General features: G+C 42.0%; 1 protein-coding gene and 1 long non-coding RNA gene across 11 annotated transcripts in view; one reads left to right on the top strand and one right to left on the bottom strand.

Annotated features, from left to right (window-relative positions):
- Iqch (IQ motif containing H) overlaps window positions 1–27,172 on the bottom strand; it is a 246,002-nt gene that overhangs the window by 16,637 nt on the left and 202,193 nt on the right. For all 10 annotated transcript variants that reach the window (XM_074066284.1, XM_074066275.1, XM_074066274.1 and 7 more), the window contains 2 exons: window positions 17,295–17,465; window positions 4,415–4,537 (listed from right to left, as the gene is read on the bottom strand). In XM_074066284.1, the coding sequence (XP_073922385.1) occupies window positions 4,415–4,537; window positions 17,295–17,465 (294 nt within the window). The remainder of the gene's footprint in view (window positions 1–4,414; window positions 4,538–17,294; window positions 17,466–27,172) is intronic.
- The window catches only part of LOC141420854 (uncharacterized), a 91,244-nt gene that overhangs the window by 30,062 nt on the left and 34,010 nt on the right, over window positions 1–27,172 (top strand). The gene's annotated exons all lie outside the window — the stretch shown is intronic.

Below are 27,172 nucleotides of genomic sequence, written 5' to 3'. Positions count from 1 at the left end.
GATTTTTTTTTAAATTTCTTTGCTTGTCTCTGTGTCCCCCACCCTCTCTTTGGCAATACTGAGGTTTGAACATAGGGCCTTATGCTTGGCCTCTCTTTTAATTTCAGTTATCTTAAGCCTATCAGCCTTCAGAAGCTGAGCTGTCACCTTTGTCTCTGTTTCCTGAGCTATTCTTTCTAAATGAAAACGTTTATTGGATGCCATAATCTTTGTTGGATCCTTACTTTGAGATACCATAATCCATTCAGAGTTTTTAGTAGGTTACAGTCATGATTTAGTTTGCAAGGCTGAGTTTTACTTGGCTTTGTTGTGCAAAAGCCTTTCGGATTTTTATACCTCCTTTTTGAGGTTTAAAAAAAAAAATCACTTTAGCTTTTCCAACTTTGCAAAGCACCAAATTTCTGGAATCTCTCTATTCCCTTTCATTTCTGCTTGCACACTACCTGATTCACTTAGAAGCTCATGATTTTGGTTTACTTTGCCAGATGCAGCCAACAATGCTCAGCATGTGATTCACATTGTATTTCCAATTGTTCTCTACAGCTACAGGCACATTAGGTAAATTACTTGCCCTCCAATTATCACAGGTGCCAGTTTTGCCAAACATCTCACCGCTTAACAACAATGCAATGCCTCTCGCTTCCATTAATATCTTCCTTATCACTCATTGGATGACCACTACCAATACCAAAATTTTAGGTGTTTGTTTTGAAGTATCCTTTCTTTGATTTCTATGCCAACCAGGTAGGTTGTGCTATGCTGCAGTAATTTAAAAAAAAATATTGACTCTTTATAACAATAAATGCTGTAATTCTTGCCCATGCTCTGCTTCCCACATGGATTAGTACATGTCTCTGATCACTCTTGGTAATTTCAGGGATCAGGCTTTCAGTGAGCTTCCATGATTTTTCCGTGGCCCTTAAAGTTGCTGCATAGAAAGGACATATCACTTCTGCTCATATTTCACTGAGCGAAACAAGTTAGATGGCCATGTCTAACTCTAGGGGGAGGGCTGAGAAAGTCTGGTTGTATTAGGTGCCTGGACAGGGGAGAAGCAGAATATTTGTGAGCAGCCCTAATGCTTCCCACCATGGCAACATCTTGGCCAGAGGAAATGATTGCTTTGCCTTCATATGTGTGAGACCAGCCCTGCCCTACACGGTTGCAGACAGTAAACATGAAGCCTTTCTCCATATGGCTTTCATTACAACTTCATTTCATTAGGAAGCCAGTGGGGGGGATTCTGTAGCACTCTGGAAGTACTAGGAATGAGACCCACCAAGTTGCTTACAAACTCAGCAACACTTCCCTCTAATATTGATCAAGTTAGAAATAAGGCCACATAGGGATGATATGACTTCCTTTTCTCCCAGAGACTTTGGACAAGAAACATTTGTTTGAAATTCTGTAGTAATCATGGGAAGAAAAACAATGTTAAATAAGGACATTGGAGGATTCTTCCTTTGGTAGCATCAACAGTGATGTATTGTTAATGTTACTTTCTTTTTCTGGGAAAAGAGCGCACTTTAAATTCAACCCAATGTGAGAACAGGCAGCAGAGATTATACTGTAATTTAGGTAAATGATTTTCTTTTTATTCTCAGTATAACCCAAGAGGCAATGAAATTTTGGGGAAGCTGATTGTTCAGCATATTTCCTCTCTTTTGTAAGGTAGAGATAATCCAGAGATGAAATGAACACGCCATGTTCATATGACATGGGTCTCAGAACTCTTGGATTGGGCTGGCAATCATATTTTAGTGATCAGGAAACAGTCCTTAGGAGGCAGAGGCACATAGACGATGCCTTGATGTAAGAGAGAGAATCATGTTTGACCTTGTGGACAGCTATGGGGTCAGATATCAGTTCCATCATATTCCTGGCTGTGCGACCTTGGGAAAGTCCTCACAGTGATATGGTAGAAAGCATATCTCCTTACAGCATAGGCATGAAGAATAAATGAGACAGTATACAGTATACAGTAGATGCTCTGTAAATACTGATTCCCAAGAAAAGATAATTAAGAGAGAAAACAGTCCTGACCAGGGTTGGACCCTAGTGTCTAAAAATATGAGAACCCATCTCAGGAAAAATAAAGCAACAATATTGATAAAAAAATTTCTATGTAGTCAAATGGAAATTTGATCTCAGATTTTATGACTTTCTTCTCCTCCTTCTTTCTCTCTCTCTCTCTCTGTCTCCTTCTGTTTATTATTTGCTCCTTTTCTTTATGATTATCCCCTCTTCTTTTTAAAAATGGGTTCTTTCAGTCTCTGGGTTGTATCTTCTCTCTTTGCTCCTTTTATCCTTTTCTTCTTCATATTATTCCTTCATTCTACTCTCCCCAGTCCATATTTCTCCTCTCCTGGTTTATCTTTCAGGCTTTATGAGTTGCTTCTCACAGGTGACCTGGAGTTGAATCCACAAAGCTGTGCTGGCTGTGTCTGTGTGGCCTCTCTGTCCTTTCTGTAGCTCTCCCAGTGAGCTCCCTGGTCCTCAGTGGAACCCCTTCCTCTGTGCCATCCACCTGCTTCTCCTGGGTCACAGCGAACTGTTTTCCTGAGTAAACTCTGCTCTGAACAATGGATCTGGCCAACTCAGAGAAAAAAAGTGTAAACAACATACCGAGCATGGCGCTTTACCTTTATCAGGAGTGCGAGAACTTCAATCAAGTACAAAGCTGTTAGCCCAAGACTAAATCTCAAGGAATGATTTCAGGCAACAGAAAGTGATAGAGCTTATTTACTTCGGGCAGGAGACTTTTCCTGTCAAATACACCTATTCACAGAATTTGTTCTGTTTTGGTATTTTAGAAGAAAATAAAACAAATATAGTTAGATAAAGCTACAGTTAGAGTTAGCCACCTTGTGGTACATTGGGAGTGTTTCAGTTTAATCAGTTTGGGGCTAAAAACTGTTTAATTCCAAAGGGATCATGTGTAGCAGATGCAACAATTAATTTCAGGTGAATCAGTTCAATCTTGCTTTTTCATTCTTTTTGTGTTTTATCAATTTTAATGTAATTTGCAAGGCAATGTGAGCTCAATTATATATATTTGCAACAAGCATGAATCAGTCTAACCAAAGGGTCTTATGCAAACTGACAGTCCCCTGCAGCTTGCTAGGGATTGCCAGGTATCACTCAGGCCACTCTGCTCACAGTTGGTTCCATGTTTAAGCTCTGAATCTTTTTCAAGAGCCTATAGAAGTATTTGAGTTCTGAAAGTTGTATTGGTTCTCAAGTTTGAAAGCTAAAAATTAATAGATATTGAATTGAATTCTTATAAATCAAAACATTTAATCAACAGGCGACTAGTCAATTACTATGTCATTATACATATTATATTTCCAGTGGGAGGTGAATTTATTTTAATATGTTTGATGTGATGTAAGACTGGGTCTTTGACAAGTAAGTGTGCACAGAGTCACTAAGGGTCTTATATCAGCCTTGAGTGTTAGAGATTTTAAAATCTCTTTTAAAGTGGAAAAACAAGGAACTTTATCTCTAGAGTAGCCTGAGTCTCTAGGCACAAAATAGAGGCTCTAGTTTAGGAAGGACACTCATTGCATTTTGCAGCTATGGTAGGAAGAACCAGCTGCACAGGGACAAAAACAGAGACACTATTTTTATCAGAACTCCTCCCTGAAAGAAATTATTATATGTAGGTAGGAGAATGCTATGGACAGAACTGTGTAGCCCCAAAATTCATATTTTCAAGCCTTAAACCCCTATGTGACAATTTAAGACAGGGCCTTTAAGGGAGTGATTAAGGTTAAATGAGGTCATTTAACCTCTAGAGGATAAGGGATAATCCTTATCCTCTAGAACTGAATCCTACAGAAGAGACATCATCCATATCTCTCTGTCTCTGTCTCTCTGTCTCTCAGTCTCTCACGTGTGTGTGGTGTGTGTGTGTGTGTGTGATGTGAAGACATAACAAGAAGGTGGCTGTCTATAAGCCAGGAACTGGGTGCTTACCAGGAACCAAACCTACCAATGGCTTGATCTTGGACTTCCACCTCTGAAACTGTGAGAAAATAGATTTCTGCTGTTTCAGCCACTCAGTCAGTGCTATTAGTTCTGGGAGTCTGAGCAGACCCATACAATGTTCATTGTGCAGGTTTGGGTGGGCTAAAAAAGCTTAAGGAATGCTTCAGGATCAAGAGGTGGTCCATGAAACACTTCTTAAGTCTGGCAAGCAGCAGGGCTTTAGCTCTACCAAGGTGGTGGGCAAGTTTTGAGGATGGAACTGAACTTCCAAAGACTAAGTGCTTTTTCCTGTGGAGCTGCCTTTGTGCTCTTCCCCAAGAAGACTCAGACTTCCTGGAAGTATACTCAAATTAATCTTCAAATTATTATCCACCTAGATTACCCTATATTTGGTCCAGCCCTGGTGAGCCGTAATCATTCATACCTCAAGGTCATAGCCGATGCCATGGGCCTTACACATCTGGAGAAAGACATAGTAGAAAACTAGTGAGAGGTTGTTATGCTTCAGCTGGGTGGTCATCACTGCATAGCGACTGGTTTCCAGTGACTGGAAAAGGCCACAACAGAAAGTTAGGTTTTTAAAATATATTTAAATATGATTTTTACTTTAGGATAGTTACAGATTAGCAGAAAAATTGTAGAGAAAATACGGAGAGTTCCTACACCCCCTCTCCCAGATGACTAACATCTTTCATTGTTGTGGAATATGTGTCACAGCTGTTACATTACTATTAACTTAAGGACATACTTTATTTAGATTTCATCAGTTTTCCCTAATTCCCTTTTTGTGTTCCAGGAGCCCAACTAAGGTACCATATTTAGTCATTTTAACTCCTTAGTTTCCTCAGGACTGTGACAGTTTCTAAGGGTCCCTTGTTTTTGATGATCTTGACAGTTTTGAGGAGTACTGGCCAAGTATTCTGTAAAAAGTCCTTTGATTTGGGTTGTCTGAATTTTTCTCAGGATTGGACTTGGAGCAAGGTCTTCAAGAGGAAGACCACATTAGTAAACCATCATTCTCATCACTTCACATCAGGGGCTATGCTGTTGCAGTTTAGATTTGAATGTTTCCAAGAGGTTCTTTTGTTGAAGGCTTGGTCCCCAGGATAGTGCTATTAGGAGGTGGTGGAACCTTTAGGAGGTGGGGCCTTATGGGAGGTCCTTAGGTCATTTGCTGCACTCTCTAGAAGGGAACTGGGCCTCTGATCGCCTCCTCTTCCTCTCTTGACTTGCTTCCTGGTAATGATGTAAGTAGCTTGGCTGTGCTGTGGGCTCCCTATTATTACCATCACCATCCCTTCCAGAGGCCCAAAGTAATGGGTCATCTGATCACAGACTGGACCCTCCAGAACTGTGAGGATGTAAGTTAATTATCTCAAGTATGTTGTTATAGTAACAGTGACACAAATGATAGCAATTTGATTTATTGTTGGTGATGCTAATGAGACACCCCCCTTCCCATAAAACACTTTTTTTTTTTTTGGCAGTACTGGGGTTTGAATTCAGGGCCTCATGCTTGCTTGGCAGACACTCTACCACTTGAACCACTCCGCCAGCTCACATAATCTACTTTTTGAAAGTAAGTAAGTCACTAAAGTCCCACATCCTTGAAGTGGCCAGCTTTAGAATTTGGACACTGCCTTCTTTGTTTGGGAAGCAGCTGTTCTCTATCCTGGATACCTATCAGTGGTAGCTGTCCCGAAGAGATGACTTAAGTAGGCCCAAGAAATTTTACTTATACATTTCTTAAAAATACTTAAAATTTATTGTGCATAAAGTATGGGATCCTGGCAGTGTGGCAGCATGCCATTTGTGATGTGTGATCTTTGCCTTTGATGACCACCTGTTTCTCCTGGAGTAACTGGAAATCTGAATCGCTGCATGAAGGGCCTCGGCAAACTTGAGGAAACAGAAGATGAAGGTTCCTGGCCTAGGCTGAGAACTTTAGGGGATTTCAGGTTCCAGGCAAGCAGGCGGCTGTCCTTTGCACAGTGACTTGGAACAGGAGAAAGCAGGAGGAGTCAGAGGAGGTGCTGCTTGTCCACAGCTGGCTGTGGGGAATCCTGGTAACCTGACCTCATCTGTAGTCAGACTTCAGACTGTGTCTCTGAGGTCGGGCAGGGGACTGGGGCTGACTGAGTGCCCAGCAGAGAACAGACATCCTTCCTCCTCCATGTGCGCCCGTGCACACACATGCACGCACGGTGCCTTTTCCTTCAACATTTACATCTTATGCTGCATCCCAGGGTCCCACTGCCAGTACCTCTGTTAAGGCTGCTCCTTCACACACGTAGCTAGGGTCCCTATCTATGGAGACATTAGCCACCCACAGGCCGACACATCTTGAGCTGAGCACCTCTGTTAGTATTGCCCCAGTTTTAGTCATTAGGATTTTATTTTTAACTGACTCACAAAGACATAGAATCTGTATGTATTAATGGGGTACTGTGTAATGCTTGACACACATACATTGCATAATGTGTAAACCAGGTTAAAAGTAGTTATCTCCTCAAACATTTATTATTTCTTTGTGGTGAAAAACCTTTCAAAATCCTTTCTTCTGGCTTTTTGAGATACAGAACATAATTGTCTATTCTCATCATAACAAGCACCATTACCACAGAGCCTCTTGCTGCTGTGTAACTGTAACTTAGTAACCATTCATCAATCTTTCCCTTTTTCTCCCCTCTGGGATTTTTTTCTTTTTTCCTTTTTTTTTATTACTGGGGTTTGAACTCAGGGTCTTGCATTTACTAGGCCAGCGCTCTTCCACTTGAGCCATGCCCTAGCCTTTTGTGCTTTAGTTATTTTTCAGGTAGGGTCTTGCATTTTTAACAGGGCCGACCTGGATCATGATCCTCCTATTTACACTTCCCATGTATCTAGGATTATAGAAGCGTACCACTATGCCTGGCTTTTTTGTTGAGATGGAGGTCTCACTAACTTTCTTGCCTGGGCTGGTCTTGAACCATGATCCTCCTGATCTCTGCCTCTGGAATAGATGGGATTATAGAAGTGAGCAACTGTATCAGGCTGGGATTTTTTTAAGAGAAGCAAACCTACTTGATCTTCCTCTGCTTCACAACTCTAAATTGTTTTCACTCATGATGAATGAGTGTTTCCCTGGCTGTCTCCTTCAATCACTGGGAATTTTCTGGAGTCAGGATCTGCTTGGTTTCTGGATCTCCAGGAACCCGGGCATGATGCTAGCACAGAACAGGCCTTTTCAGTGTTTACTGAGCGAGAGAAAGCATGAAAACATTAAATAGATTAGGTGGAGAACACTTTCTTCAGACATAAGAGACTCTTCAAAAACATGTAACTCAAGGGACTGCCAGTCAATATGTGCTTTGTGGGATAAGCAGGTGATTTGCAGCACACAGTGTAGAGTCAGACCATCCCCAGAGAATGACAACTCAGGGCAGTCACTCCAGGCTTTGTCCCCTGGAGGACAAAGTAACCCTGGTATACCAAGCAAGAATTATTGGTGGGCAACAAAAAAAGCCAGTTAAGAGAAGCTTTGGCTCAGCTCGCTAGTCTGTCTGGGAGCATGGCCACCAGCTCTGCCCGCATGTCATGCCAGGCTGCGCCATGCTTCTCCCTTCACAATGAAGGCCCAGAAGCATGGGCCGTGGACTAAACTGTAAACACTCTGGAATTCCGTGTGGTTACCAACCGTCTAATTACATGGTAATTGCATGAATTCACAAGATAATTCCAAGGTGATTTTTGTCTACTAAACTTGTCTGATGCTGCCATTGTACAGAAACAAGCAAAACCAAAATCGGGTCTCATTCAGCAAGAGAGGCAGGCAGGATCCTTCTCAGCACTGTGGATCTTGGTCACAAAGCGCGGCAGAAGGGCTTGCTTCCAGTAGTATGTGACTCCTGGAAATCAGAAGGACAGGCCACCTGAGGTTTCTTCCTCTCTGTGGACACAGACTGTGCTTCCCTCTCTTCCCAGAACTGAGCCTGTAATTCATAAAAAATCTGAAAGCAGAGTCAGGATATTCGGCATTTCTCTCAGCCACTGATTCTTGTCTGTTACCATCACTATCTCAGGCCAGACCGTTATTGCCTGGCAGTGCTAGTGATGAGGATGCTACAGTACTCTGTAGTGGAAAGGTTATACGGAATCAGGAAGGCTGAGGTTCAAAACCTGGCTGGGCCACTGCCTATGTGATCTTGAAAATCACTTAACCTCTTTGACCTCAATTGGCTAAATAAGCACCTACCACCATGTCCGGAGCCTGATAAATGGTAGTTACTATTTTTATTGCTGTTACTTTGCAAATTTCACACACAAGGTCAATTATTTAACATAAAAACTGACCAATGAATCAATAAGCCTTTTCATCAAAAAAGGGACTTGAATCAGAAGACCTAGGCTTTGCTACTTACTAACTTTATGAATTTGGATAGCTAACAACTTTGCTTGGCCTCAGTTTCCAATTCTGTTAAATGGGTATAAAAATCCTTGTCTTGTTTATGTCTTAGGGTTATCATGGGGATAATATAAGCTCATGTAAATTTAAAATATAAGTCATTGTACAAATGGAAAATACCATTATTAAAAGATTATTTTATAGAATCTATTCTCTTTTGGTGCTGCACAAGGATTAAAAAAGAAATCACAATTTATAAATGTCTATTGAAGTTAAAAATGGCCAGTCCTTTCATCCAGTTCCACCTTTGGATAAACCTGAAATGTGCACACAGTGATGTATGTATACACAAAGTTATTTACTGTAGTACTGGTTTTTTTGTTTGTTTTGTTTTGGCAGCACTGGGATTTGAACTCAAGGCCTCATGCTTGCTAGGCAGGCACTTTACCCCTTGAGCCACTTCACCAGCCCTACAGTACTGTTTGTAATATGAAAAATGGAAGCAACCCCAAATCCTACAACAGAGGAAAAGATAAACACAAATTACGGCACATGCGTGCAATGGGATATGCTGCTGTTAAGAAGAAAAGAGGGGGTGGGGGCAGGGGGGAGAAATGACCCAAGCCTTGTATGCACGTATGAATAATAAAAGAAAAAAAAAGAAGAAGAAGAAAAGAGAAGGTTCTTCAAGAACTGTACAGAAAGCTCTCCAAAGGGAGGGGTGGGTGGCTTTCTTTGTTGGGTGTGGTGGGACCTGGCCAATGGGAAGGGTTGATGATCCATCAAAAGGACTGTTTTCTTTTGGCAAAGTAATATGTCATGTACCTCAAAAACTTAAATAATACCATTAAATTTGATTTTGAAGAGCTAAAAATGTATATTTCATGCACAGTTTAGTGTACAAACTTTATTTTTAGACAAATATGATTCATGGCCTAAGCGATATGATCTTTTCCATACTCTTTGATATTTATTTGGAATCTATGCTATCTAGGAAACCTGTGCCATGTACTCTTTAAAACGACCATCCAACCCATCCAGTGCTCCTGAACTCGGCTGAGCTCAGAGCAGATAAGCCAGCAGTTGATGGAAATATGCCTCACACAGGGAGGCATTCCTCTTTGGGGAAGTGTTTTCTTTATAGCACCAATCAGAAACTTCCTGGGGGATGAGCTCAAGCTCCCCTGGGGTCTGATTCTTGACTCTCAGTCAGTGCAAGGCAGGTTAAACACACACGCTTTCAATTTTAAATCTTGGCTTCACTATTTGCTTGCTGATTGACCTTGTTTTGCTTACCTTTTTTTTTTTTTCTTTTTTTGGTAATGGGAATTGAACCTACACTCTTGGCTGCTAGGCAAGGGCTCTACCACTTGAGCTATGCACCCAGCACCATTTTTGTTGTTTTGACAGAGGGTCTTGCTAACTTTGCCTGGGCTGGCCTTCTGTTGCCTCTGCCTCCTGAGTAGCTGCGATTAGAGTCATGTGCTGCTTGGCCTCTCTTAACCTGAATCTTCTTATCCAAAAGATGAACATCATAACAGCACCTGCCTAATATATTAAGCAAAGTGAGGCTCAATACAATCTGATGTTATTATCATGTTAATTTCCATGGCAGAGTTTTTTGCTGCCTACATGTGTGTTGAGATCCTCTGTGCTTCACTTGAGGGTCTGGCACAAATAGATGTTGAATAAATGCCTTTGGATTTTCTTCTAGTTGATTCTTGCTGACATTACTAACTGATGTAGCTAAGATGATGACTGATGAAATTTTAGGATATGACTTGTCATAATAATATCACTCCTAAAAGTTTCTGCAACAAGAAACAACAAAAGGCTTTTTTAGGGAAGGCTGTAGTAAGGAGCGATGCATTCAGGCGTTGGTGGTACATGAGGCTGCCCGACCAGGCTTGGTACAGAAAGCCCATTCCACCAGCTCCATAAAAATGAAATCACTCAGGAGGCTTTGCCATCCTTTATTTTACCAACAAGGAAACTGAGGCCAGAAAGAAGATCAGAACAAGTGATCCCTGACTCCCAAATTCCCACTGGCCACACATCTGGAATGTGTGGGAATTTCAGAAGTTAGCCTTTTCTACTGAAACAGGAAGAAATAAAAGACAAAACATTATCAGTAGGAGTCTAGTCTTATTAAACTACCTTTCTAAATCACAATCTAACAAGAATGCTTCCAGCTAAATAAAAGAAGCTTGAAATACTCCTTTTCACTGGAGAATATAATTTTGCTTCAGTCACAATTTAAATTGATTTCGTTCTGAGCACCGGCACTTGAAGTGTGGAGCATATTCTATTTTCGCCATGATACTTGTTTTGACAGTGATGCATTTCAGTTGACATAGTTGAAATCCTTATGTAATAAATCTCTGCCTGAAAATTAATCATGTTTATAATATTCTGAGAATTAATAACACCCATTGCTCAAATCATTAACTTAAAAAAGGAGCTTCCAAAATCTGTTCTCGGCAGTAAGGGACCACAAATAAATGAACGTTTGATAAAATAATCCAAGTAGCAGTTTAACAAGCGTAAACTGGAATGTGGTTGCAATAACACAGAACTATTGTTTAAGGGTTGGCAGAGGCTGATGAGGTTCTTATTTCAGTTACGAAGCAGGCATCCACATGCATAATGAACTGCTCTCTGAATTATTAATGTGTTGCTTATTTAGCCTCATCTGTCTAGAAGATAATGTATCCTAACTCTAATGAGTGATTGGTTTTGTACATAATTACAGTAGCAGCAGTAGTGGGGAAATGTGTGCCTTCAAAAAAAGGAGTTCTAAAAATAAAGTCATCACATAAGCTCTGTTGTTGCATTCTATCAAAATCAAACCCGAAGCATTTGAGAATTCATAAATTACAGGAGACAGAATCATTATTAACATCATAATTTAACACAAAAGGTTTTACTTAATCATTCATTACAGATCACGTGCTGTTAAAGTGTGTATAAATGACTTGGGTTGTTTTAAGATGTTAGCAAGGATGTTCCCTTTAGGCCACTCACCAACTGCTGTTTGGAAGGTCCAGGAAGAGAGGGGGAAAGTGAAAATTGATAGAAAAGGGTGATGATTTATTTCAGTTCTGGCTAGAACATTAATTAAAAGTTAAAAAATTAAAAAGATAATTCCTTTTATATTTCTAAAACATGCATCCTGCAGTTTCTTCGAGTGATTATTTGTGGAGAAAACTGAACCAGAAGCCTGTTCACCTGGTCTAACCAGGTCTAAACAGTTCTGCCACCTGTTTCCCACAGGAGACAACTCTGAGCCATTCTTTTTTTTTTTTTTTTTTTGCGGTACTGGAGTTTGAACTCAGGGCCTACACCTTGAGCCACTCCACCAGTACTTTTTTGTGATGGGTTTTTCGAGATAGGGTCTCATGAACTGTTCACTGGGGCTGGCTTTGAACCTCAATCCTCCTGATCTCTACCTTCTGAGTAGCTAGGATTACAGGCGTGAGCCACAGGTGCCTGATTTCTGAGCTCTTCTGAGAGTCTGGAACTTTGTGTTTTGTTTTCCCCTTTGTAGCATATTATTAAAGAACAGGCCCAAAGTAGAAGTATTTCAGAGGCTCTAGGTCAGAATGTGCTGTCATTGTCATCGTGGTTTCAGGGGTGCATTTCCTCCTTCCATCTTTAAAGGGGACTGTCAACTGACTGATCATAAGACTGACAGCATCACAGTCTGCTCACCCTTGTTCGAGAGGCTTCAGTTTCATTGTCAGTTAGCTGTCTATGCATCTGTACAGTTTCTTTTCAGAAGAGCTGGCCACGCGTGCAGATGTGCACAAGGGTTTGTGCACACAGAAGCACCTCTAAAACCAAAAGCCCTTTGAATTTATCCCACATCAGAAAGTCCGTGTAGCTTTTCTTCAACGATTCTAGAGAGACTGTAGCGCTTCCCTTGTGTATGCGGTTCTTAAGAGCGTTTAACACCCTTGATCACAGGAGAGCGCGCATATGCGGCCTGTAGCTAGGATGGACCCTCCAGGCAAGGTGGGGAAATGGAAGAGGATCTAATTCTCACAGTCCAAGTCCTGCTTATGGCCTTCTGAAGCTACCTATCTAAATGCAGTAGATTGTCTCTGGAAGGCTTCTAGCTTCCTTTTACTTTTAATTGAAAAAACAAACACATATTTCTTATGAAATGTTCAAACATACACAAAGTTAAGGTAAAGAGAATAGAACAGTAAACACCCTGCACCCATTACTCAGCTTCAGCAATTGCCAATACATGTCTAATGTCTCAACAACATTCCTAGTCATTCATTCTCACCTCTATCCCCCTGGATTATTTTAAAAATAAATCCCAGGTATTATGTCACCTTAGCTGTAAGGTTTTCAGCATTTACCTCTAAATTGTTAACCGTAATATCATATCATGTCTACAACAGTTATCCATAATTTCTTAAAAAAATTTTTTATTAGCATATAATAGTTGTGGGGGGATACATTGTGACATTTACATATGTGCTTACAATGTACTTTAATTAGATTCACCCCTCCATCACTCTCCCTCCTCCCCCTTCCCCTTCTCCTTAGGGTTTATTGTTCTATTTTCATACACCAATACAAAATACATCCACCATATTCACCCTTTTTCCTTTGCCTATCCCCCTCCCACTTGTACCCCCCGGACAGGGCCTGTTTTACTTTCCCATCCTTCATTTCTTTAAAAGTGTGTATTGATTGTTTGAGGGGGTTTCATCTTAGTATTTCAGGCATGTATATATTGAGCTCCAACCAGATTAACCCCCTGTATTACTGTTTCTCTAGCACCATGCTCCCTTATTAGTCAGTAGCTCACAGTGCATCATGATATATTGTCTTCATTCACAGATGCAATGTGTTTCAGTAATTTTCACTCTATCATTCTTTTTCCCTCTCCTGCCTCCCTGTAGTCCCCTCAGACAGACCCACATTTCTCTTTCTCTCTCACTCTGTCTTTCTCTGTCTCTGTATGTATGTAAGATCATATATATACATATGTATGTATATATATATATATATATATATATATATTACATTTATCTTATAGGTCTAGCTTCCACATATGAGGGAAAATGTGACCTTTGACCTTCTGAGCTTGGTTTACTTTATTTTATTTTTTCCTTCATGATTTAATAGCTTCTGTTATGTTCTTTCACCAAGATTATCTTTTTGTAAAGTAGCAATTAGAATTTTTACTCTGATGCGTAAACACGAGCTCAAGTTTTGTTTGATCATTGTATGCAAAGGAAGCAAGAGCCTGGTGTCCAGGTGTCCAGGTGTCCAGTGGATGCAGGCTCCCTCTCTACTCCCTTCACCAAGGGTTCCCAGGAAGCTTGCGGAATGGGGGTGGTACACAGCAGGTCCTTTGTGGTCAGGGCACTGGTTCAGTCTTTTCATTTGTAATGTTGAGTGTGAGTATACAGTGGGGTATGTTCCAGGGAACAAAGAGGATCCTAGGCTCTCAGCCTTCCTGGAGAGGGGAAGCCCTCTGCCTACAACTTCCATGTGCCTAGACAGTGGAATGGGGTAGAGCCCCTCCTCCCAGACCTCCAGCAGACAGACAGAGCCCTGTGTCCCCCGAAAGATCCAGTTTGGGGAGGGGAGGGGGACTCCCCCAAGGGGGAGGAGACAACTCCTGATTGGGAGAGGCTCCTCCCCTCCTCCCCCTACTTTGTTTAAAATGATATTCTCCAGTTCCATCCATTTACCTGCAAACAACATAATTTCATTCTTCTTTATGACTGAATAATACTCTGTTATATATATACATATTTTCTTAATCCATTCATAAGTTGTAGGGCAACTGGGCTGTTTCTAAAGCTTGGATATTGTGAATAGTACTACAATAAACACGGGTATGCAAGTGGCTCTATTATATCCTGGCTTACATTCCTTTAGGTATGTACCCAGGAGTGGTATCCCTCGGTCTTATAGTAGGTCTGTTTTTAGTTTTTTGAGGAACCTCCATACTACTTCCCATAGCAGTTGCACTAATTTATATTCTCACTAACAGTACCTGAGTAGGGCTGGCGGAGTGGCTCAAGTGACAGAACACCTGCCTAGCAGGTGTGAGGCCCTGAGTTCAAATCCCATTCCAACATAAAAGGACATTATTGGGTTGGGGTATAGCTTTGTGGTTCAGCACTTCCCTAGCATGTATGAGTCCTTGAGTTTGATACCCAGCTCTGAAAACAAATAAACAAACAAAACAGTATATGAGGGCCCCTTCCCCAGCCCCATCCTTGCCAGCATTTGTTGTTGTGTTATTGATGATAGCCATTCTGACTGGCATGAGATGAAATCTCAGTGTCGTTTTGATTTGCATTTCCTTCTTGGCCATTTCATACATGCATTTTCATGTATTTGTTAGACATTTGCATTTCTTTGGGAACTGTCTGTTCAGTTCATTTGCTCATTTATTCAGTGGGATGTTGATTCTTTGCAGGGTTAGTTTTTTGAGCTCCTTGTATACTCTGGTTACTAATCCACTGACAGATATATAGCTGGCAAAGATTTTTCCCATTCTGTATTTTCAGTCTAGTGACTATTTCCTTTCCCATGCAGAAGAGTTTTAGTTTGATGCAGTCCCATTTGTCAATTCTTTCTGTTAACCGCTGAGCTATCGGAGTTCTAGTCATAGTTATTACCTCTGTCTAGAAGTTCTAGAGCATTATCCTATTCTTTCTTGGAGAAATTTCACAGTTTAAGATCTTATATTAAGGTCTTTGATCCACTTTGAATTGATACTAATACAAGGTGAGAGACTGGGATCTAGTTTTAATCTTCTATAGGTAGATATCCAGTTTTCCCAGCACCATTTGTTAAACAGACTATCTTCCTTCCAACACATATTTTGGGCTCCTTTGTTGAAAATCAAATGGCTGAAGCTGTGTGGGTTTGTGTCTGGGTCTTCTGTTCTATTCCATTGATCTTCATACCTGTTTTTGTTCCAGTACCATGTTGTTTTTATTACTACAGTTCTGTGGCATAGTTTGAAGTGAGGTATTGTGGTATCTCCAGTGTTGTTCCTTTGACTGAGGACTGCTTCGGCTATTTGAGATCTTTTGTGTTCCCATATGAACTTTAGGATTGACTTTTCTACCTTGGCAAATAATGCCATTGGAATTTTGATGGGGATTGCTTTTGGTAGTATAGAGATTTTCACTATAGCTATCAATAATTTCAAGAGACAATTTAAAGTATCCCAAGAGAATAACTTGGCCCAAATACTATTATTAATGTAGGTTTGAATTGTCTTTCTGAAAATGCATTACCTGTCCTTAGTCACAGGACTAAAAACCATCCACCAACTTCCTTTAGGCAACAGCATGGAGCTCGGTTCAGTAGCCAGAAGGCCTCAAGCTTCACTGCTGTGTCTCCCTCCAGCACTGAACCTAGGATCCCACAGGTCCTTTTGGTGAAGATGGAGGTCACAGATGGGGTGGATCTGTGAGATTCTCAGTAAAGTCCTGGGGCCTAGTTAAAATAGTTCTGTTTCTCCTCCCCAGAACAACTCTGTTTCTCAACAGTCAGAGATCAAGGAAATTCTGTGGGCAAGGTCCTGACTGCTACCTCACAGGATACCTGGATTGAGAAGGAGGTGACAGAAACAGCTGTATGAGCCCCAAGGCACCAGGCACCCTCTCTAGGGTGATTGTGGAGGTCCTGGGCAGAGTCAAACAGGATCCTTTAAGTCCAGAGGCATCTCCTAGACCTTAAGGAGCTCAGCTGAGAGGCAAGAGATGCTGAAAATGTTATCTCTGGGGCACCAGCGTGGGGTCCTCTTAACTACTAGAATTCCTCTTTTATTTCTAATATATTTAAATTTCAAGTGGAGCTTGTTGGCAAAAAGGGCACAGAAGCCCCTTGTTGCAGAAGGCAGAAGAAACGTTTTGCAGCTATTAGGGCAGTTGTGGCCAGAGAGCCCAACTGGGACTTTTGCAGTAAGGGTCATCTGGTCTTGACCTTTGCCATTGATCTCCATCACTGACTTAGCTTGCTCCAACAAGCACCTAGTCTTCCCATGGAGACCTTCCCTTTATTAAGCCTGGTGCTCAAGTTGATAAGGTTCAACCAGTTGCAGGTCTCTGGTCTCAGGCATCCTAGCAATGGGGATAGTGACAAGAAGGGAGGCTGTGGTTGCAGAAAGAGACAGATCACTAGAGGCCTCTTTGACCCGCCAAGCTGGGAAGTTGGGATTTTCCTGAAGGTCACAGGAGTCATTTTTTAAAAGTCCCATGTAGAGGAGTAGCTTGCTTAGATTTGCTTTTTGCCTTGTGGTCCTGACTGCAGTGTTGGCTGAGGCAGGGCGTCTTACTGAGGAGCTATGATAAAACTAGTGTGAGAAGGTGAAAGCAGAGTCTTCATGGAAGGAGAGGGGTCAGCTAGAATCAGATGGCCTGCTTGCTGACTGGGTGTGGGGCTACAGTGTGTCTTATCAGCTTCTGGCCTGATTCCCCAAGGAGAAGCACAGGGAGAGATGGCAATGCAGATTGAATAGCTCAGCTTGAGGACTCTAAGCAGAGAAGTTCTGTAGACTATTGGGTCTAGGAATCAGTCTGAAGCTCAAAAAGAGCTCAGAGCTATAAAATAATGGAGTTTGTCAGGAATAGCTGGTCAATGAAGTAGTGGGTAGAGAGGTACTTGCCTGGGGAAATGAGCAGAGAACTGGGGGCAAGGCACCCATACAGTTATCCCACCATCTTCTATGCTTTCATGTACTGCTTCCTCTTCCTGGATACCCTGCCTCTTTCCTCTGACCCTGGTTTTCACCACTTTGAAACCTTTTCTATGTGGTTCAGTGACTTGCCTGGTTCTTTGTCTGCTCAGAGAGCCTGGCCCACAGGCACAGCTCAGACCTGCGGCTGAGTGCTGCTTAGTGGAGAATGATAGGGAAGTATCTGTTGCTTACCGGCGTGGACAGAGAGGTAAGGTGACTCATTTTCCTTTCTTTCTTTGGAGCAAAGCGGGGCACTTCCAGGGTGCTCAAACTGCAGTCCAGATGGCCATTTGTCAGGTATAGGGTGAGCTGAGTCAGGGCCAGCTGGTCACTATAGGCAAGGCTGAGGCCTGTTGCCCATACCTGTTTAAAACAGTAGCCGGAGAAGTGAGGGTGAGATCAGGAAACAGGAGAGGAAAGAGTCACCACCTTCTGTGCCTCCTAACCAGATGGAACCACAATAGACTAAACTAAACCAGTGGCCAGGGGTTCATAGAGTAGATGTCTCTGCTTCTGTTCTGTTTCTACATCATTAAGCTGAGGGTAGAATCTTTAGCTGAGGGTAGATAATCTTCTGGTTATCAGAAGATCTAAGGTTATAGGGGAAGTTAAAGAACTGAAAATACCTGGCCAAGATGATCTAACAGAGATGCCTACTCCTGACAGGTTCATGTTGATTTTGATTTTTCTGCTCACAGTATGCCATTTCAGGGTGGTCAGTACAGTTTTCTACTGGGAAAGTGAGACTGGATAGAAGCTTCAGAGGTGCTGAACTTAAGTAGGGGAAGGAAGAGGGGTAAACAGTGAGTGAATATGAGATGAAAAGAGTGAGTAGATTTGAGAAAAGGGTAGCTTTCCTTGCTTTGGAAAAAGCAGTATTGGTCTTTGGGAATCGCAACATGATGCTTAGGAACTCATTGGTGGCCTGTAAATCTCAACTCTGCCTCCATTTTCCTATAAACATGCAGGAACATCACTTGACCACCCCACAGTGTCACAGTATCCTCAACTGTCAACAATGATAATACCCTGTCCCAGGCTTATTAGAATATTATGATACTGTAAAAACTAAAATGCTTTGGAAAACAGACATGTTAGTTATATATTATGGTCAGATAACTGAGCAATGTGCATTAATTTCTTTGGCAAATACTTACTGAGCAGCTACTGTGTGTTAAACTGCAATGACAAAAGTAGGTCATGTAGGTCAACCTCTTCCTTCTCCTATGGCAGATCACCTTTAATTGCCCTTGTCATTTTCCACCCCCATACTGGGTCAAGAAGCAGTCCCCAGAACCCTTCTCAAGGCATATCACTGGGCTGGTCACTGGAGAGTCAAAGGTAAAAAGGCCATCAAGAAAGTGAAGGCAGATACATACTCAATGGCAGTATGGTATAATATGTAATCTAACCATGGGCCTGAATAAAGTATGACAGAAGCAGAAATGTTAGACTATGTTTGCCTAGTGCAATCAGGGCTGCATCCTGAACAAGCAGCAAAACATGCCTGGCTCCCATGTGCCAAGTACCTACTGTGTGCTAGGTGCTTCCAAACATCTCCGATCTTGATAATAACCTCAGAGACCTCAGCCCATGGTACAGAAGAGGAAAGAGGTTCAGGGTGATATACAAGTCCACACAGTTAGGAAGTAGTGGAGCTGGAATTTGAATCCAGTTCTGCCTGGCTCCAAGTCCACCCGCCTCCCCGGTTCCTACTGGAGAGGATGGCACTGATCCTATATCAATTCTCTAGTCAAATTAAAAGCTAAAGTTGCAGAGGATCAGAACACGTTCTTGTTTAATATAATCCACACTATGGAAATGTCTTGTGGAGAAAACATGAAGTATTGTATTTCTGGAGTCTGCTGTAATTAGCAGTAATGCATTTTCACTGTAGGAAGTTGGAAACTAACCCATTCTCATGAAGCCTTGATTAAACATTTTTCCACTTAGAAGGCCTGCAAGTGCCCCTCTCACCAACTCTGTATGTTAAAATACATAACACATCTGCCCTAGAGTGGACTCCTCTCAAACAAATCTAGCAGTGAGTGACTTGAGTGAGCATTGAATGTAAATGGCGTCATTAGAAGGACATTAAGGGGTCAAGCTGTCAAGGCCCCTTGCTAAACTGAAGCTAATTTCAGGAGTCATATTCACACAGTAATGCCATTTTATAATAGCAAATAAATCACATTTGCAACAATTGTTAAAAACTAACTGCCAAGTATCTGTTGTAGTTGTAAATATCCTATTTGTCAACTTCAATATTTCCTGCTGTCTGGCATAAAATGTGAATCAGATGGGGACAGAGAAAGTGAACCTGCTGTCCCTGCATGTCAGGCGTCCCCCTCCCCCAAAGCTTCTACTTTAGTGTTCTTGGTCAAAAGGAAATGTACATAACAGACATTATTGATATTTATGTGAAAAATATTAATGCTTTGGAGATATACAGATTAAAATAGGAAAGCAACCCAGTGTAGGGGAAAGACAGAACTAGGGAGCCAGAGAGCCTGTACTGGCCCTCACAAGCAGTGTGAAGTCCATCAAGTTCACACTTCAACAAGCCTCAGTGGCTCAATCTTATTAACCTTAAATGTCAGAGGAGCAAATGGTAACATGGGGTTTTGAAAAATAAACAAATGCCAATAAAATTGTCTTACAAATATAAAGTTCAATAAAACATTACTTCTGATTAACTAGACATTCCCTTTGAGAGTAGATTCTTAGGAGGCAAATTTCTGGTTAGAATGCCCCATTTCCTAACTGCTTTTCCCAGATGTGAAGGCTGCTTCTGCCTCACAACTCAGTCCGGTAGGTGGCTAGCACTACTTTAGCTCCATTTTACTGATGACGATACTGAGATCAAAGGCTGCTCTGTGCTCTGCCTGTGATCACAACACAGACTAGAGCTCTGGACTTTCTAGAGGCTTTGCTTCACCAGGCTGCCTTAACTCCTAGGTTCTCAAAGGAAATAGTAGAACAAACTTCCCTAAGCTTTTTCCTCAACAGCAGGCTTGCCTGATTTGCTCAGATAATTGTTCTGTTCTCCATCTGGTTTTCCAGTGAAGACACAGCCTGAGGCGTGCTTGTTTTGTGTGCAGGAGTTCAGATCTCCCCCTCTAGATTGTCAGCCCTTTAGGGGAAGCTGCTGAGTCTTTGTCTTCCCATAGCACCCAGTGTGCAGGGCAGGGCTCATGCAATTCCAGTGCTGTGCTGTGAACTCCTGCAGCCTTTCAGAAATGGGAGCCCCAGGGCTCTTCAGATTCAAATGAAGCAAATATTCATCAAGCACCTCCTCTGTGCCAGCCCCATTCTTTCATATACCTCATTTTCTTATTTTTGGTTTTGGACTTCAATATTAAATTTTGAACCTAATCTCCTTCTTCAGTGGATACCCCTATCCATTTGGGGGACAAATTTTAAAATGTGAGTGGTAGCTTTGACTTGACTTGCTTATAATGAATGACAGTGACTAGCTTGATGGGTTAACTGATAAGATGTGAGGCAAGTGGAAAACATTACTGAAGGTTGGAGCCGGAGAGACCCTTAAAAATTACCTAATATGACCAAGTTATAAATATAGAACTTTGGTGTGGAAAGGGAAGTGATTTGCCATAGGTCATAGAGCCAGGCATCAAAGGTACACAACAAGCTCTCAACTCGTAGTCAGAAATCACTTGTTGAAATTGGTTGATTGATGGTATTAAAAATTGTTTTATTAAAAATGGCTAAAGTAGACTTACAACCAGGCCTCAAGAGCACAAGCTATACAAAAATATTCATTTCTGCATTACATGTAACATTGAAAAACTGTCCACCATTTGGGCGCTGGTTAAGAAGATTATGATGCACTCAAGTGATCTTATCATGAGAATGATGGTTGTGAATAACTTGATGATTTAGGGAGACGCACAAAACAAGAGGATGGAAAGTTATGTAAGCAACATAACTTCAGCTTTTCAAAAATAGTATGTCTACAGGAGACTAGATAAGAGCTGGAGATGTGACTCAAGTTGTAGAGCCTAGCAAATGCAAGGCCCTGAGTTCAAGCCCCAGAATGGTCCCAAAAAACAACACCAAAATAACAAAGAACCCTACATGAGAATATAATAAAATTTAAGCTATTGATGTTGATACTGGCAGAATTACAACTTCAGTTACCTATGGACTTTCCTGCATTTTCTTGAGTGGCACTATTTAACACGGTAGCCACCAGCCACATGGGGCTGTTGTTCCGGGTACAAAGTGGGATGTGCTGCTAGTGTAATATATGTTCTAGATTTCCAAGACTGGGGATGTAAAAAAATGTATTTCATCAATAATATTTTATACTGATTATGTTCTGAAACAAAAATTCTTTGCCTATGCTGGGTTGAATAAAAGCAGTAAGATTGTTTTCATCTTTTTGTTATTTTTTAAATGGGGTGACTAGAAGATGAACAATTATGTACGTGGCTTGAATCCTTTCTCTAATGCAATGCAATTTCAGTAAAGGGGACTGGCTGAGGCAGACTAGACTTAGGGAAAGTTCTGGCTTTAAAAAAAAAACTGTATAGCCTGATTTAGAGCACCTCAGTCACCCCTCCCTTACCCAACCCTCCTGATGATCCCAGAGAGCGCCATTTCAATTGCAAATCCTTCATTAAATTAGAGTGGAAATTTCCTCCCACATGGACTTAGAGTACCTGAGAATTACCATAGGTTTGTCCCAGACCCTTCCCCAGGACAAAGGCCACTGGAGTCAGGGAGTTTTCTACCCACCTCCAAGTTAAGGATGACATAAAAAATGACCTACAATAAAAAATTCTCCCTTTCTTCCCTGCATGCAGTGCCTCCATTCCACTTGGCAGAGACCCCATCTGTTAGGTCCCCTTCCCCCTTTCCTATAATAAAACTGCACTATTTTCCTCACTACATCCATCTGCTTGGGTTCTTCCTCGTCAGAGTGCAGGGATCAAAATCTTCTGATGAGAATCAGCAGCAGCTGCAACAGTGGGGGGAAGCACCTGCAGAGGCACCCACTGCAGCTACATCCAGAGACCTGGACAGAGAACCAGCAGACTGGGACAGTCAGGCCAGAATTGTTCTGTTCTCAGGTTCTTTGGGATGACAAAGGGTGGGAGAGAGACTTAGTATGGAGTCCTTTTTGCCTTACATGTTCCAGGCAGATGGGAGGCTGCCTGCCTCACCCCTGCTGCTTCTGCCCCTCCATCGACGGGTGGCAGAACAAGCAAATGTGGGCAGATGTGCTCCGGCCCTACATCCTGTGACTATCTCCAAGTTCAAATAAAGTTCCACAGCAAAGGGTTTGGTCTTGCCTTTTGCCAACTCTCTCTTAGGGGATCAGGGTAGGTATGGCACTGGAGACTAATTTACAGATGGGATAAAATTCCTTGAAGAATCAGAACTTCAGAGCTTTAACAACCCATAGGTGTTCTGCAGGCTCATCTAAATGTTTTCTTTCCTTTTTCTTTGTCTAAGGAGAACTTAAGGCTTCAGAGAGGTAAGTGACTTGCTAAAGGCCCATGCCTTTGATATAGGTCTGAGATACACATCTGTGATCCCCAGCCAGCTTCCATGATTAACCGCAGGGGATAGGAGTCCTGGTGGAACCTCCCTCTGTTGCCTCAAGCCGTCTATGCAGCTAAGTGAAAATTGTGAAGATTTACCACCTTGTGGAAAATTTCTTTTAAAAACTTATTCTCCAACTAAACCAACTTTTGAGAGATGCAGCACTGAGAATTCACTCAGCCCAGAGATGGCATGTGGTCTTCAGAGCAAACTGACGCATGGCCTATTCTCTGTCACATCCCATTTGGCTGAAGGATGTGTGAGTCACCTTCCTACCTGTGTTTTTATTCAGATTTACCATTCCAGATCTGGCCATTTGATTCTTTCTAGAGCAAGAAGCCATCAGAACACTGTCTAAAATACTGTCACGTCCACTGGTCCCCACAGCAATGGCTAAACTGTAGAAGATAAGCTGTAGTAGACCCAGGTTCCCTCTGTCCTCCTCGTTTGGCTAAGAATAGAGTAAAAGACTTATTTCTTATGTATGAACAAGGAGGTTGGGAATTTACAGGCGGGTGTTGAGCAGAAAGAGGTGATATCATCTAATGTCTAGTTTTAAGGGGCTACTCTGGTTGCAGTGAGGAGAAGAGACTGTGAGAGGCAAGGATGGAGATAGGAAGTTCAGTTAGGAAGATATTTCCAGAATTTGGATGAAAGATCATAGTGGCTGGACCAGTATGGTAACCATGGAGGGTGGGAGAAGTGGTCATATTGCAGATACATTTCAAAAGCAGGATCTGAAGGACTTACTGATGTAGGGTATGGTTCAAAGAGAGGAATAACAGATGTCTCCAGGCTTTTGCCCTGCAGAAAATGGAAGGGTGGATTTACCATTTCCTGAGTGGAACAGGCAGCGAGAGAAAGTTTAGAGGGTAAAATCAGATTTCAGGCTCAGGTGTGCTCGGTTTCAGATATCTTTGCTGGACAATGTTCAGGAAGGTGGTTGAGATTTTCTCACTGTACAGGAGTATGTGCTGGGCTCTGGGTTCAAAGCAGGATCATGCCTGGTAGGGAGGGAGCTTTTCCTCTGCTGTCATTCAGGCCTGGGGTTCCAGGCTCTACCTGGTTTGGAAGAGGGAAGGACCTGAGGCCTTCCATAAGGGACAGTGGCAGAGGCAGGTCACCCTGCTTCTCACTCGGTTAGGCTAAGATTAACTAAGGTTGAGAAGAATGGGGCAGCTGGGTTGCAGTACAGAAGTGTCAACAGTTGAGAGTAAAGAGGGATGAGAGGAGGATTGTGGCTTGAGGGAGGTGAGTGGTCTCCTTGGGTTGACAAGATCTCTAGGCTAGAGTTATAAGGCCTTACTGGGAGTGTGGCCTTGCCTTTGCTGCTGCATGGTTTGAATCAACTTCCTTCCCCTTTCTGTACCCGTTTCCTTATCTATTAACACAGGCCTGATGGCATCTAAACCTGCATGAGATAGGGTGTGAGACTCTTACTGTAGGGGCCTGGCAGACAAAAATCTGTTTTGGCTCCGATCCTTCTTTGCCTTCTGACTGCTGGGAGCAGAATCGGAGCAGTCCAGAGAACTCAGTTGTTGGCCATTGACTTCAGCAGTCTTGTCTTTGCTCAGAGATGGAAGCAAAAACAGGCTCCAGACTCCCAGTAATCATACAGAAAATATGCTCTCTTAGGCAGATATGAAATGACATCTCTTTCCCCCCCTTGGATCATTGAAATGCCTGACAACATTCTTCACTGTGGTAAACACACCTGATGCTGAATTTTAAAGAAGTGGATAAACACACTTCAAGAATTTTCAATTAGTGAATGTTAATATGATTACGATATTTAGAAAGAGTTGTTTGTCTTGAACACACACACAAAAAAATCAATAGAGAGGAGAGGGGATGAGAGCCTCTTGGCCTGTTGCCACCTAGTGGCAGTTCCTGGGATAGCCCAATGTCTTGGAGAAGGGAAAAAGGGCCATTGCTGGCTGTTGTATGGCACCGTCACCTGGTCAACAATTGAGACTCCTGGTATTCATCATGGAGGCCTTCCCTTCTGTTTCTACTAATACTTTGTATCCTTTGGGATGTGACAAATCACAACTCCATGAGGCTGTCACTGAGCAACTGGAACACCTATTCTCTGAATCATTTGCTTTGAACATTGGAGTCTCAGGAGTCAGAGACAGCAAAACATCTGGGCCCTGTCCTTAATGCACAGGGCCAGGTAGTCAGCTATACTTAGGCCCCCATGATGTTCAAAGGCCATCAAAATGTTTGGCTTTTAAAAAATGCTACTGGATCCCAAATATGACAAAACAAAATAATAATATATATTTTTTAATCCACAAAATGGACTATATCAGTTAAGTGCAACACAATTCTTGTGATCATATTCCACCAGTGTGCATTTTAACACATTTGACATGATATAGGGTGGGTGAAACATCTCTAAGACTGAAAATACTCAGGGTCAGGGAAGTCTTATGCAGGCTTGAATGGAAAACTTCGAATGACCTCCATCATCCCTTCCTTTCCTTTTATGGATGAGACCACTGAGAGGTAGACTGACTTGCTTAGGTCCCATAATTAGGGAAGAACTGGGATCAAAGTCCAAGTTCAGCTCATGCCTCTGATCCTAGCTACGCAGGAGGCAGAGATCAGGAGGATCACAGTTTGAAGCCAGCTAAAGCAAATAGTTTGGGAGACCTATCTCAGAAAAAACTCATCACCAGAAAAAGGGCTGGTTGAGTGGCTCAAGGTGTAGGCCCTGAGTTCAAACCCCAGTATCACAAAAAAAAAAGAAGGAAGAAAAAAGTCCAAATCCCAACATGTGTCTAGCTGTTTCTGTCACACTTAGTTACCAGCATTAATAAACCAAATTTCTTTGTAATTCCAGAAGTTTCTCTGTCACTTTGGAAACTATATTCACAATTAATTTGGGTATCCAAAATGAAAAGTCTTGAGGTTTAAATCTGCATTAGCAGAAACTATACTTGTATTCTTAACTTTTGTAAAAAAAAAAAAAAAAAGAAAGAAATCACAAATCTTTCGATACACTCTTGCCTTTTCTGCTTTCTTTTCCAAGTTTCTCCTGCTATCTCTATAAATTTATGATCATCCCTGTTATTTTCAAAACTAACTGATATTATTAGGATACAGAGTTACATGCTCATTTCTTTTTTTTTCTGTATAAGTATTTTCTTTTTTAAAAATTAACTTTGAATTTGTTGGAAGGCCATTTTCACATTTTGATATTAAGCACTAAACTGTAATAAACATGCAAACCTAATTTTTATAACCCATAACAGGTTTCTAGGGCCAGTAATCACATATGCTTCTCTCACGGCACTTCAATGCAGCAATCCCATGCTGTACATGATTCTTCTCGAATTTTCATCTTTCAGGGCAGATGAACAACTTGTAAAAAAGGATGGCCAAATGACTGGTACAACTGGCTGAACCTTGGAAATATTGTCAGTGAAATAAAACAATCACAAAAGACTGCCCATTGGATGCTGCCACTTTTATGAAATGTCCAGAATAAGGACAACCATAGAGACAGAAGGTGGTTTCCTATGGCTATGAGGAAGGAAGTATGGAGAGTGACTGCTAACAGGTTTTTTTTTGTTGGTGATGGTGGTACTGGGGCTTGAAATCAGGGCCTCACACTTGCTAGGCAGGTGCTGTACCACTTGAGAGTATAGTATGGTGGCATGCCACCAGCCCTAGCATTTCTTTTTGAGGTGAGAAAAATGTAAAATTGTATAATGGTGACAGTGGCACAAGTCTGAGTACACTAGACTCACAGACTGAAGTGTACACTTTAAAAAGGTAAACATCACAGTATATAGTATTGCAATATAGCTGTGATATACATACTCATGCACAACCCAGTCTCCAGAAAACCACTGTAGGATGAACACCTCAGTGAGGGTTAGAACATCTGGCTCAAAAAGTAGCCATGGGGACAGGGATAATAATATATTAACATAAAATAACAGGCACATAAGCAAGAACACTCAAAACTCTTAGGACACTGTGTCACTTTTCCAGAACCCACTCCACTTCCTCCTACTTTAGCCTTTAATTTTGTGTCAACCCCTGGACTGAGGGGCAGGGCATGGGCAAATGCAGAAGAGAAGCCAGCTGGTCAGGGTGGTGGGCATCCACACAGGCAAGCTTTGTCCTAGACTCCATCCTTTCCTCCTGCTGCTCATCCCAGCAGCCCCCAGGCTTTCAGCTTGCCTTCTGTGGCATGGGGCACCGCAGGCTCTAGGCCACTACAGGGACCCTTCCTCCTCTTCCACAGGTTAACCCAGTAATCCTTACTAAGTTGGTGATGGTGGAGGGCTTGGGCCCAGGTGACATGTGTTGATCATAATGGAGTCTTGGATTCCACAACTTTGCCTTTGTTGCCTGGAGACTCTGGTGTTTGAAAGACTCAGTACCACATCCAGGCAATGTGTCACTGGTTTTGATGACAGCCACATTTAGAAAGCTGCCTAGCTGACCACATACAGAGCAGACTATAAGAGGGAGACTTGGGA

The sequence above is a fragment of the Castor canadensis genome, chromosome 2 (genome assembly GCF_047511655.1).
Source record: "Castor canadensis chromosome 2, mCasCan1.hap1v2, whole genome shotgun sequence".
Classification (NCBI taxonomy): domain Eukaryota; kingdom Metazoa; phylum Chordata; class Mammalia; order Rodentia; family Castoridae; genus Castor; species Castor canadensis.
Note: the sequence above shows the minus strand (reverse complement) of the source record. Positions and strands in the feature narration are given on the sequence as shown.